The 12785-nt window shown below is 39.1% G+C and overlaps 2 protein-coding genes across 4 annotated transcripts in view; both read right to left on the bottom strand.

Annotated features, from left to right (window-relative positions):
* Positions 1 to 9609, bottom strand: part of LOC143346289 (uncharacterized) — a 73994-nt gene extending 64385 nt beyond the window's left edge. For 2 of the 3 annotated variants that reach the window (XM_076774252.1, XM_076774255.1), the window contains exons 1-3: positions 9444 to 9609; positions 8217 to 8373; positions 6349 to 6804 (exon numbers count right to left, since the gene is read on the bottom strand). The gene's annotated coding sequence lies outside the window, so the exon portion shown is untranslated. The remainder of the gene's footprint in view (positions 1 to 6348; positions 6805 to 8216; positions 8374 to 9443) is intronic. The other variant, XM_076774254.1, reaches the window with a different exon arrangement.
* A 298-nt stretch (positions 9610 to 9907) lies between these two features.
* On the bottom strand, positions 9908 to 12535 carry LOC143346290 (uncharacterized). Its single transcript, XM_076774256.1, has 6 exons — positions 12312 to 12535; positions 11865 to 12174; positions 11118 to 11797; positions 10601 to 10821; positions 10322 to 10476; positions 9908 to 10251 (listed from the first exon to the last, which is right to left on the bottom strand). Exons 1-6 carry the CDS (start codon positions 12350 to 12352, stop codon positions 10063 to 10065), a joined length of 1596 nt encoding a protein of 531 aa, XP_076630371.1. The 5' UTR covers positions 12353 to 12535; the 3' UTR covers positions 9908 to 10062.
* Positions 12536 to 12785: the final 250 nt, after the last annotated feature.

Here is a 12785-nt window from a genome sequence, read left to right as displayed (position 1 = left end):
CCGTTAGAATTAGATTATATCCTCTCCCTCGATTTCGCAAGCGTACTTTCACGTGTCAGCTTTTTCTCCTTTAAATCGCGGCTCGCGTGTTCGCCCGCGTTAAACGCCTTCTGGTGAAACGTTGCCAGCACGTTACGTGCACTACGATAAAGACTGGTTGAAATCGCTGTTTTGATGAATAAGAGGAAAGTGACTAAGTTGCTTTGTGCGCGTGGAACACATACTTAGCGGTGACATCAGAAATAACCGTTGAAATTCTGCGACGATGCACCTTGTTGTCCGAGAATTAGAAAATCTATTCTCTTCGAAAACGTCGATGATTGAAAGAAAAGTGGGACTTTTAGTGCAAGTGCCACGATTTATGTAATTGTCGAGTTAACTGGTCTTGTAAAATTGAAACCAATGACAGTAGAACCTCGATTTTCGCCAGAAAAACGGAACAGAACGTGCAATTATCGAGGAAACCTATTCAATACGAAGTCTCACGCACGCAGTGTGTAATCTTGTTGCTATGAATGGCCATTAATTATTTATTCCTTTCATCTTCAACTTCACTCGAGGTTTAGTAACCATCCCTTCCACTTGTCAACACAGTGGAACGAAGTTTGCGTGCGATCATCGAGATTAGATTAAACTACTACTGCATTTTTCATTAGCAAATGTTTTTGCGTTTCTTTAATCTTCGCCATCATCGACTGCTATCGAACCTACCGTTAACATATTATCTGTTTAAACAATCTGTTCCGAGTGTGCCAAAATGGAGGTTGCAGCGATCGAAAATACTGTATTTTACGACGGGATAAGAACCATATACATAAAATATTAGCTACAAGTATAATTGATACGCGGTGATAATAGGATTAAATGAGACTTAAAAAGGTTATGAATATCGAATACGCGCGGAAATCCAATAGTTACATTCGTTCGACGTATCTTTCGAACGCCTGTGGGCGTTCGTTGCACGGGCCACGCCGACTGATCACTTTATAAGCGTTTCAAAGGCCTCAAAGGATTAAAATTCTATTTATAAATCCCTGTACGCGCTCTGCCGAATTCTATTTTTCTTTCCAAATTTTTGTACCGTAAATTTGATAACCACCGTCCACGAAATTCCAGCGAAACTAGTTTAAAACCCACCAATCGTTCAAATCCCTCGTCCTCGTGTCAAAAGCGTCACGCTGGTGAAATCGGCCAACCGAGACGAAAGTTTAGGTGCCCGACACGTGGGAAACATTTCCCAGAAATTATTCCTATCGAGCAGGATACTTGTCAAGCCAAAATGGCGTATCTCGAGTACTCGCTTTTTCACACTTTACTTAAATCGCTTTTATTTTGTATATACTTCCAACTTTAGCATTTTAACACCCTTAAGAAAAGCTTGTTTCGGTACGATAACAGTTCCAGTTGCCCTGGATTACAGGAATACTAAATTCTTCTTGAAGAAGAGGGTAGTAAATATTTATCTACCTAAACAGAAAGTTGTTTTTTCATGAAAAACCGATATATGGTTAGTTAGGCCCAAAACTAACATAGAAAATTACTATTAAATACTATGATAGTCTCTTGTTACTCTATAAAAATTCTGTTTTGCATAATAATTAATACTTTCCATACCGTTGGACGTCCAAAGCCTTGCTCCAGCCTTAATCACTATATTTGCTCAACCGATAAGTTAGTTCGAGCAGTTGTGTCCCAGAATCATTACGCATTACTGTTCCTACTTTCTATTCCAAAATATACATTCGCACAAAGTCTGTTTTACTTTTCCACAGAAGCAAAGACTAACGTAGTTATCCCTCCACTAAATACTCTAATATGCATATCAGATGATTATATAATAACTCTGGGAAAACTATGCGAACAGAGCCTTCCAGTCTCGAACTTCCTAGCCGTTGAGTTGCCACAAGTCACTACTCAGTATTTAGCGTCTATTACTGTCAGCATTTATCTTTGTTGTAATTCCACGTCTTGCAAAGAAACAGTTACCGAAATACGCTATCTTGTTACGTTATAATTCGGTCTACTTTCCTCCTACCCGGATTTCAACGGTACAAATAGCAATATTACCGAGTCTCATCCTAGATTTACACGTTAAACCGCTTACCTAATAGAGTCTCAGATATAACGCCATTAATCGTTCATTAAACAATCCTGGATTGCTTAACGGCTTATTAATACGTAATAATATCTCTAACAGAGCCGAACTCGAGTCACGATAAGTTATTTTCTGGGTCATCAGTGTTGCTAAAGCCTACGTTTGCAACCCCGACACAAGAAACAGAGAACAGCGTCGTCATTATTGATTCATTATTAATTGTGGATGAGTCCAACTAGCAGATTCCAGGATGACAGGCGGTAACAACATTCGTTGCACTGAGAAATATGAACGATTGATTGTAAAATTACCAGCCAAGGACCAACTACTCTTCATCCTCGTCAACCTTCGACTGCAACGACATTATGCTAGAAATCCAACGACTCCTATCGCTTTTCTCCGAATCGTTTGACGAGTTCGTCCCACAACTCTATTCTCTAACAATGCTACTAATTCCTATAATAAGAAACGGTTGTTAAGGGCAGGACGTCGTGGTTCGAAGAATGAAGGGAGTTCCCTGAGCAGCCCAGAGAGCACAAAAGTCTCAGCTATCATTTTGCTGTGGATTTTAGGGCCCCGCGAGCGATTCGAGCTCAATCATCTCGACGATGGCGACACGACGTCGGACGTTCGGATAAAAATAACTTTATTCCATCGAGTCATCGATGATCACGGTTGTCGCCGCGCGTTCTAGCGACACGCCTCCGTATTCGGTATTTATCGCGCTGATTATGCATCTCTAGGCCAGACAGATGCCAGCGGCACGATCAGAAAAACGAATGGTCGAAACGTCGTCGGGCTTCCCGACCGATAACGCGACGGATCCTGTCCCGTACGGTGTTCCGTTTGTACCGTTAATTGCATCGATTCCGTTGAAACGACCGGAGAAACCGATCGTATCTGAACGTACACAAAGGAGTGTTCGCGGACGCCCACTTTAGGACAAAGTGCCGCGATCAGCGTCGCGAATCCTCGAGAATTTCGTCATTTGTGAATAGGGTCATCGATCGATAAAAATTGCCTTTGGAACGCTAGACCCTCGGTTGCATCTCCAATTAACGCTTTCATCGCGGAGGCGTTAGCGTGGTAACTTTTGCGTTTCGGCCACACCCGCGCTTTTACCGGTAATCTCTGAAACCTGTTCCTCTTCGGAGCCCAACTATGTCAAATTTGAATTTAGAAAATGTTTCTTCGTCGTCTTAGCTCTGGATTCTTAGATTGTATCTGAATCCGTCCAGGTTACCAAGTCCACATCGAGGGACTAAGATCGGGTATGAAGATGATAGCAATGAAGTTTCCCAAAAAAATAGCAGATAAATTTAAGCTTCATCCAGGGACATTCTCTCCAGGTCTCCGGTATAGCGAATTTATCACTGTGGGGTTAAGAAGAAGTTGGGGCAAACTGTGATGCCTCTGGAGAGTTAAAGCCACCTGCTACATCTAATTTTGTAATCAGTTTGTTGGCAATTTCAATGGGATGTTTGTAGTGAACTTTTACACTCTGTTTGTGTAGGGCTCAACTGGAAACTGTTGGAATTCCCAAACTCCCTAACTTTTACGGCTCCTGAGGATTCTTGCATTGCGCATTATTCGAGAATCCCTGCTACAGGGCACACGCCATTCGAGAGACTGTCCCAAGTAGTCTTACCGAACTTAATAGGTTTCTCTCGTTCGAGCCTGTCGATTCCAATGCGAAGTATACATAAAAACATGGAGTATCATGTTCCAAATAAGATTCTGAAATGTTGCTTTAGATCTGTCCTCATGGAATGTACAGAAATATTTTCTTCCTGTCGATGAATTTTCTTTTGATTGGTTTGAATTTGTACTTGTTAAGATTACAAGATTCTCTTTCACTTCTGTTCGCATGTGGAGAGCCTGAATAGCAATGGCGAGTCTGTGCAGGTCAGGAGAGTGTTAATCGGGGAACTAATAGCTGTATCAAGGGCCTTGCCAATGGCAACGCTTTCAGCTGTAAATACTGATGCACGATTATTTATGCTCATGTTTCTTGCTTCAATTGCTGGGCACGGACGGTCGAGACACCATCTACAGTTTTAGATCCGTCTGCGTGTAATATATACAAAGACCTTGGTAACTTTGTTTTCAACATTTTCCTGAACGCATCATTAATATTGTTGCAATTCGAAAGACCGGTGTCCCATTTCCATATCTCAGTTATCTGCATACAAAGCAACAAGAAGTAGACTTGAACTGTGAAGTCATCATCTGCAGCTAGTACTTTCCTAATATTTGGAAATCGTTGCTCCAGACGTGGGAAGTACACATTAATATATTATCTCACGCGTACTTTGAATCATTAAGAAGATCGTACGCATTACTGAAGATCTGAAAGTGACACACCCTATTTCCACATTACGGTCACCTTCGCTCCAAACAAGAATTACTTGGTGACGCAATACAACGATCATCCGTAGCAATCATAGTTCACTGCTTCCATCGTGAACCTTCGTCATATCTAGGAGAAGCGCTTCCCAAATATTTGGAAACCATTGTACAAACTCTGCGAAGCACCAATATATCCCCTATGTACTTTGAGTCACTAAGATTGACAAATCGAACGCGTTATCGAGAATTGTATCAGTACTCTTGAACCAACGACGCCTGAAAGTCGAAGGGACCCGAAATGAAGGCCGGAACCGTCGAAGTGAATTCCTGAGGCGATTACGCGAACAAAATAAACAAATCAGTCAATTCGAACGAAACGACGCAATCGTTGCCGGTGGAAATTCGTTGGTTTTTATCCGACCAGCTTGCGGTTACGCGAATTATCGTGAATCTCGTCCAACGAGGGGGGAGAAAAAAGTAAACTTTCCCGTTTCGCTGTGATGTCATCGGGAGGCTGTCGACGGATTTGCAGAGAGGATTTGTCCTGCTCGACCTCCGCGAATTTTACGAGCATCGATCTCCGTCGATCGTTGACGCCTAACGGGACATCGAAATAATTCAGCCCGTCGGCCACGAGCTCCAAAGCAACGCTGCGTCGATTCTCTTTCGCAGGAACGGTTCTTCTCCTTTCGTTCTCGCGTCCCGTTGTCACGTGACCTCTGGCGCTCAGTTTCTCGCGCGGAATGCCAGAGAATCCCTCGTACTAGAGGGCGCTCCTGTCTGGTAAAAAAATGGACTCCATCTCGCATATGCAAATCTCGAAATCTTTGGTCCAGTGACTCCCAAACTCTTTTTTCTTTTTGGATCGAAATTTACATCTTCCGATGATTTTTGTGGTATACGAAGAGAGTAGGGTTGGGCAAAATTCTAATTAGATTACATCTGCCACTGTCTAATTGCGGTATAATCATAATAAAGGATGTCTGAAAGAATAGTCTGATTCATACTTCACGGAAGACTGGATGATCGATTCTTCTAGCGAAGGCTACCAATATCGAACACATAACGTTGTGTAAGAAATCTGCTCTGGAATCGTTAATTGGTATGAATCGAAGTGATTAGAGTCGATTCGAGGGATCATTTTTCTATTCGTAGCAATCTTTCGTCACTAATATAATATAAAATGATTATACGTATCTTCATGAGAATTTTATCTAATTGGTGAGTTAAAACAAGATAACTTACGATCCTAACTGAAAACTAAGTAATAAACAAATCACTTTATCAGGCATTCCACGATGGAAATAATCTAAGTGGATAATAATCGGAAGTAATTATCAATCATAATACTGCTTGTTTCGTATAATAACCGTTCTGCTAGAAAAAATATTCCCACAATATTGACAGGTACTGTTTGACAACAAAGCTTAAGGCATAATAATCACATGTATCCTTTCAATAATTCGTTGGAAATATCAAATAGAAATAAAGATATCCATGTGGAATAATAATAGAATTTCGTGAGAATTAGTACCAGAATCGAACGTGCAAAAATCGGAGCAAAGAAGGTCGATTCAAAATCGAACGTCCCTGCTCCAAACGAGTGTTTCAAGGCCAGAGATGGGCAAAGCTTTACTCAAACATTAAACATCCGAAGACATTCATTTTAGCAGCATACATTTTATAATAAGTGAGCTAAGAAGTAAGTCAAATTAATATAATATACCAAAGATTGTAATCTGTAAGGACACGAATAAACATATCTATATGATTTCTATAGTTCAGACTCCAATTTTGATTCGAGTAACGAACGAACGTTGTGTCCTTAGTTCGTTATTGGGCAGTTTATTTGGACAAGAATGGTCCCCATCTCTGGTCGAAACCGGAACGAAGGTATTTCTTACCTGGCGAACGGTCGGAGATGTTGAATCCAGCACAGGAAATTTCGGGGAACCCGGTAATCCGGACGAGGCACACCGAGAGACGCGGGTCGCGCAAGTCGGCGTTCGTGGCGAGAAAAAATCGGGCACGCTGGAAAAACTGGGCCGACGAACAACAGGTAGACGAGGGTCGCGCGCGAACGAACGACGGAACCGACGAACGTCGAGGCGTGTAACGTGCCACGGAGCCAAGAAAAATCCACGCGATCGTACGTCGCGGCCGGTGCCGAGCCGACTGACTGACTGACTGACTGACTCCGCCAGTCAGCACCGTACAGTCACCGCACTTGCATCAACACACGCGGCCTGGCATCCACTTCCCCCGCAGCCTCTCGCTGCCCGGCTCCGTTCCCAGCCGCGGCCTCTCCGTGCATCTTTCTCCACCGGGGCCCTCCATGGGCTGCTCGACTCTTCCCCAGCCTACACCCAATGGACAAAATTTTAGTAAAAACACCACCACCACCATCTTTAAAAATTCTCAACAATATTATTAACCCTCGGATTACCGAACTTTCTTACGCGAATGCATTTCTGAGACATCGCGTTATCGTTACTACGAACCAAAAAGCTGCAGAATATGACTTACGTTTGGTACGAAATATTTTGCATTTATATAAAAGAATAAATACAGAATTGCGTACAAAACATTAAAGAGAAATTGAAATATCCTTTAGAGTTTTCCAATGCGAGGCCTAGTTTTCGAGATACGAGCATTTGAAGTTTTTATACATGAGATCGCGCATGTGGCGCCACGCAGTCAGCTGATTGGGATATTAACGCATGCGCGGTGAATTGTATTAGTGAAATTGAATTGCTTGTATCTCGAAAACGGGATCTCGGGTTGTAAATCGGTGAAGGACTTATCGATTTCTTTTAATCGACATCTTTCAAATGTTTTATTTAAATAATACCTAGGATTCTTTGATGCTATATACATAATTGATTTTTTAAACGTATCATGTAATAGATATAATTTCAAAAATAGTTTATAAAACTAACGAGCTCGGTTGGTCCTGCGCCGATGTTCGCATTTAAACAGATAATATTTCTCCATAATTCTAAGCGCGTATGGTTAATATTAACATGCCGCGGGACACATGCTGCAGTTGACAGGAAAAGAAGATTTTCATCGCAATAGGAAGTAGCTTCTCTAATTGGATATTATAAAGAGAATTCTGGAATATCTGCGAGTTTTATTGGCGTAATGGAGTACTCATTTCCAGGAAAGTATTTATTAACACTACGTTTCAGCCATATGTTGGTCCTCTTCAGGAGTTATAAGTGAATTAACTAACCATACTTATCCTAGTATTACTGGATGAAACTCTGCGAACACAAGTGCTCGGATAATAAAATACATTTGTTTAATTCCACGAGCATGTGTATTATTATGATTGTGTTTCCAAAAATTCCAAAGTTATAACGTTCGAAGCGATACACATAGTCATTGCTCAATCATTGATTTATTATCCCCAGATTTAAGTAAGAATTATTATTTGAAGTACTGCTTAAACGGATATTGCCAAAATAATAACGATAATTATCGCGGTATTATTGGGAAGATTGCTCCTAAGATTTTATTTAATGGGACATAAATCGGAACAATATAGGCATAATTATTGGTCCCAATTACGTCGATGTTCGATATATCGACGAGAAACGTACTTCCATTGTGAAGATTCCAATGAAAAATATTACAAAAAAGACTATAGTAACTAAACAATAGGAAGATATTAAGGAATGAATCTTCTACTGCTACGGAGGATGAGTATTATAACGCCAAAGTGGCTGATTAAAGTTACTATACAAGTTTTCAATATTATTTCACTTACAAAATCAATCGAATGTGTCCATCTTGCATCAGCCTTCGGTATCTTGCCCGGTGGAATTCGACGGGGAACCCTGAGCAACGCATTCTTGAAGCAGTTTCGGTAATATAGGTCTCCGTGTTTGGTTTAAATTGGAGTCCGTACGGTACAGGATGTCCTGCTAACAAAAGAATGGCACGACTGAGTAAAAGGCGATTTAACCTGCAAAAAATAAGTCGAAAACGCGAGAAGAAAAATTCTACTCCGCATTTTTTACTTATCTCTGCACCTAGATTTAGGAATTTACAGTTTATTGTTAGCTAAAAGATTAAGTACGTCAAACATGTCACCCGATAGAAGGAAAAGAAGTGCAAGAATCTAAATGCTAACGAGTCCTGAGGTCGCTGCAACCGGGCGATAAAGCGTTTACACTTCAAATCGATTAACATCTTTCATTAAAATTAATGGATAATCGATACTAATCCTCCTACGATCGCGCGTGTATGCTCCACGCGCACCGATGCGCTAATTAAGCCAAGTATCTGCGTCTGACCGAGATACATCGGTGCGTTGGTTTTGATTTTGGGGGCAGCCAAGCAATGCGCGCCGCTCGTGACTAATGCCGAGACTATTCGAATAATTTATTGCTCAAATATTTTACAAAAACTCCAATACAACGAATAAACTTTAATTATTCGAGTATTCGGATATCATTATCAAATTCTGGTAGTATATTTAAATATTATATCTTATCGCGGATTGTTTCGAATCACAAATTCTAAGAAAGTAATCTGAAGAGATGTACAGTCTGCATATAAACATATACAAACAGACCTACTTTACAACTTACATTAGTGTATGGTAAGTCACATGTGATCATTTGAGGTTAATTACGAGTGACATCATTGTCCTGTAGGTAATACTACTTTTTATCTACCAAATATAAATATTATATGCAATATCGTTAATAATATATCACGAATGAAGCTAAATCTTAAACAAATCCTATAAACTCGGAGGATTTGATTTATAACCCACTTTTACCCTATTTAAATTTTTAATTGTACTACAGGTATCTGTAAAGTTTATCGGTTCACAAAATACTCGTATATTAAAGATGTTATATTAATTCGAATAAAATAGAGAGGAAGCCCCAGCCTTACTCGCGATCCGATGTTTTCGGTTCAATATTTTATCGACGAGTAAAAGACTGGGTACACCTGGTGCATAGCCATGACACTAACCACTCACCAGTTTCGTTCACTGGCAACATCATGGACCTATCTCGTGTTTACATTTGATTAGGATAAATGGCAGCATGCACGTGTGGATCGTTAACGAACGAGTAGCTTGAAATTTCTCGTTCGGCGTCGACGCACAGACTCGGCAAATCGAACATCCTCTTCTCCATACTTCAGTAGAATTGGAACGCGGCCCACATGTTCACTGCCCACGGTTAAATACGTGTATCCGATCAATCTGCTTTACCTGGTGAGTTCTGGTTCGCTGGTGAGGTCGATACGATTATCGGAGGTTGTGTTCCATTGTGCTTCAACAATGATCGGCAGTTATTTCGTCATTATCTCAACTAAAAGTTAGTAATTTATTACCTTTGCGGTCCCAATCGGGATAATACAGTCAAAAGAATACGAGGAGAACGTTTCATGTTTTATTTAAACCTAACCAAAACGTATAAAACGTACAAAATTTGTATCACAACTGGATATCGTATTCGCAGTCACACTTACAGGGAACCTATTGTCGATTCGATTATATATCGACTCATGATTGGTCGTTCACCACTCCGACAAATGGCGCGAAATGAATATTAATAAATACATTTTTAAATACACTTCTAAATACATTTTCTTTAGGAATGTACGTTGCAGTGTATATAATTAGGCGATAAAACGTTTATAAGAGTAGTAATATTTTCCGAGAGCAGGTAATCGTCCGAAATTAATTTCGATAGGTCGATGATGGCGTTCCTAGCGCCACTTAGTTGTTTGAATGCGTTCCGGGCGTGCAACAGTTCTCTTAAAACGTTTTTGAAAAGTTCCTGCAAAAATAGGCGTGAGTGTACTCAATATTCATTTTGTGCGTGTTATTTCAAAAGTGAGGATCCCTACTTCAGCACCACTGTAATTTGCGACACCGATGCAGCCCACGAGTCCTTTTCCGTGAGAATAATATCCTAATTTCCGTCTACCCAGAGCGAAACAGTAAATCACGTTCTGCATCCTGCACGCTTCGAGCAATTTGTCAACTTGGTCGTCCAATCCACCTGCAATCAGGTAATGTAATGTTATAAATTGTTTAAATATCATACGCAAATTTGGACGTTCAGTATAACATGCGAAAGTCCTGCAGTCGAATATTTAACTTCAAAATACACAGTTTGCATTTACCTTCGAGTTCAACTTTCTCAAGGTCAGGTGCGATAATCACAAATTTAACTTTTTTTAATTCAACGTGTTTCCGGACTTCCTTCAAACCGGCATAGTAACGCCGTTTATATCTGGATTTGTTCGGATTTTTCTCGTGTAGCCTTTTTTGAAGTCTTTTAATTTCTCGGAGAAGTATCTCTAGGCTATTGGTCAAGCTTGGTGTTAACATGTTCGTACAGTATCTGCAAGATGTACCAACTCGCAAAATAAATACCGCAGCGTCGTTATCAGATATGTGAGTCTTAATTTTACGAGGTTATAATTGCGGAAAGGGAATAGGAAAGATTACAAAATACAACTTTGATAAACGTTTTAATAACACAAAATATAATATTTATTGCATAAATAAAAATTAAGGAGTCAAGCATACAAATTAATGTTATAATATCGTACGTCAGTATGTAAAGATATTTAAGTACTGTATGCACATGATACAGAATATCCTGCTATTCGTGTGCATACAAACTAAAATACTTACTCTCTAAAATTTCGAGAATGTATTACAAAATTTGTAATGTCTGATTCAGTGTTACTCATAGGTTCATCTTTAATTTCTTGTTTAATATCTTGTTTAATATCTTCTTTTATATCAAGGGAAAATGTACGTTTTATGACATTTTCAACTATATCGTCACATATTTGATAAGTAGTTTGAGCATTACTATTTTCAACAACTTTATTTGACATACATTTTCCTTGAATGCAAAGATTATTTAGCTTCTTGATAACATCTGGCCTGTGATACACAGAACTTTCAGGAATATGTTCCACGTTTCTAGATCCATAATCTTTACCATACAGTGTCATTGTACACATACGTTTAACATAATTTAGGTCTATTTCAGGATCAGCAGTAATTTTTAAAGCGTTGAAATTAATACTATCAACATCTTGGCAAATAGCCTGCATTTTCTCACGTTCAAAAGCCTCTCTTTTTTGCATATTTATATGTGCTCTGATATCACGATTTAATAAAATAATTCTTTTCAACTTTGAGGGTTTCTTATCCTTGGAAATACATATCCTAACTTTCTTCAAATTGCAAATTTTGTTTTTGTCGACAATGTTTGATGATGTTATACCAGGAATCCCCTTATAAATATTGATTCTGAATTTTGGTAATGCTCTGTTATTAATTTTATTTGTGCATCTGGTGTCCTGTACAGAAATTTTATTGTATAGCAATTCAATAAGTTCTTAAATAATTTTGTACGTTAAAATTTACCTGCAAAGCTTCTTGAAGGTTAATGCAGATTTTATCTGTTCTCTTAAACCTTTTTGGCCTCTTTGGTTCCATGTTTAATTGTATTGGTGTAAAAATTTCAATAGTAGACTTTGACAAATATTGTTTTTTCAGTGTTAGACAATTCTTATTACCGATGATTGAACTGCTTAGTTCAGGATATTCAGAATCATCCAAGTTCATTATTTTTTCTTCTGTATCTGTTGGTTCTTTTTTGCGTACAGAACATTTGACCTGATTCATTTGACAAAGCTCTGGCCATAAATTATTAGAATTACCACTGTCACTTGTGCTGGAAAAGCATTTTAAAATGAAAATAAGAACATATTAGAAAGTATGTTCTTGTTAGTTGTCAATTTCATACTTTGGGGATAATATTTCTGCCAAGGATTTAGGAGACGTATATCATAGATTACACAAATTACTTACTGAAATGACCACGTCTGGTTAGCAGTCTGTGATTTTTGCATTGTATTACACTTAAAGAGTTCAATTGTCTTGATTTCCTTCGTTGGTGATTATCGATCGTTATGTCGTCATAGCATTGCCATTTGTACAGGAATACTATTCTTAATTGCTATGCATGCCCTTCACTATCGTCAAGTACGCAAAATCTACGTCGCATTCTAGATCACGTAAACAAAACTGTATTTGCAACTGTAGGAAACGTTATGATCTGCCATCTACACAAGAGAATATCAACCATTTCGAGGTGCTGAACAAATCGAAAATTCAATCAAACTTTCATGAATGAGGTATGAAATAGATTATTAAACATTGCAGTAATTTCCCTGCATCACACACCAGGTATACTTTATACATTATGGACTTTCGTGGTCCAATCTGATTGTCATACCGACTTGCAAAATTCGGAGGTGATTTTAGCGTCCTCTTCTCATGGAT

This window comes from Colletes latitarsis, chromosome 10 (assembly GCF_051014445.1).
Source record: "Colletes latitarsis isolate SP2378_abdomen chromosome 10, iyColLati1, whole genome shotgun sequence".
Lineage (NCBI taxonomy): Eukaryota > Metazoa > Arthropoda > Insecta > Hymenoptera > Colletidae > Colletes > Colletes latitarsis.
This window is presented reverse-complemented; position numbering and strand designations above follow the sequence as displayed.

Coding starts and splice junctions, on each gene's coding strand:
- LOC143346290 (XM_076774256.1), bottom strand. CDS start 12,352: ATGCAAAAATCACAGACTGCTAACCAGACGTGGTCATTTCA. Junction 12,175..12,311: donor AACCAGACGTGGTCATTTCA/GTAAGTAATTTG, acceptor ATGCTTTTCCAG/CACAAGTGACAGTGGTAATT. Junction 10,252..10,321: donor CAAATTACAGTGGTGCTGAA/GTAGGGATCCTC, acceptor CTATTTTTGCAG/GAACTTTTCAAAAACGTTTT.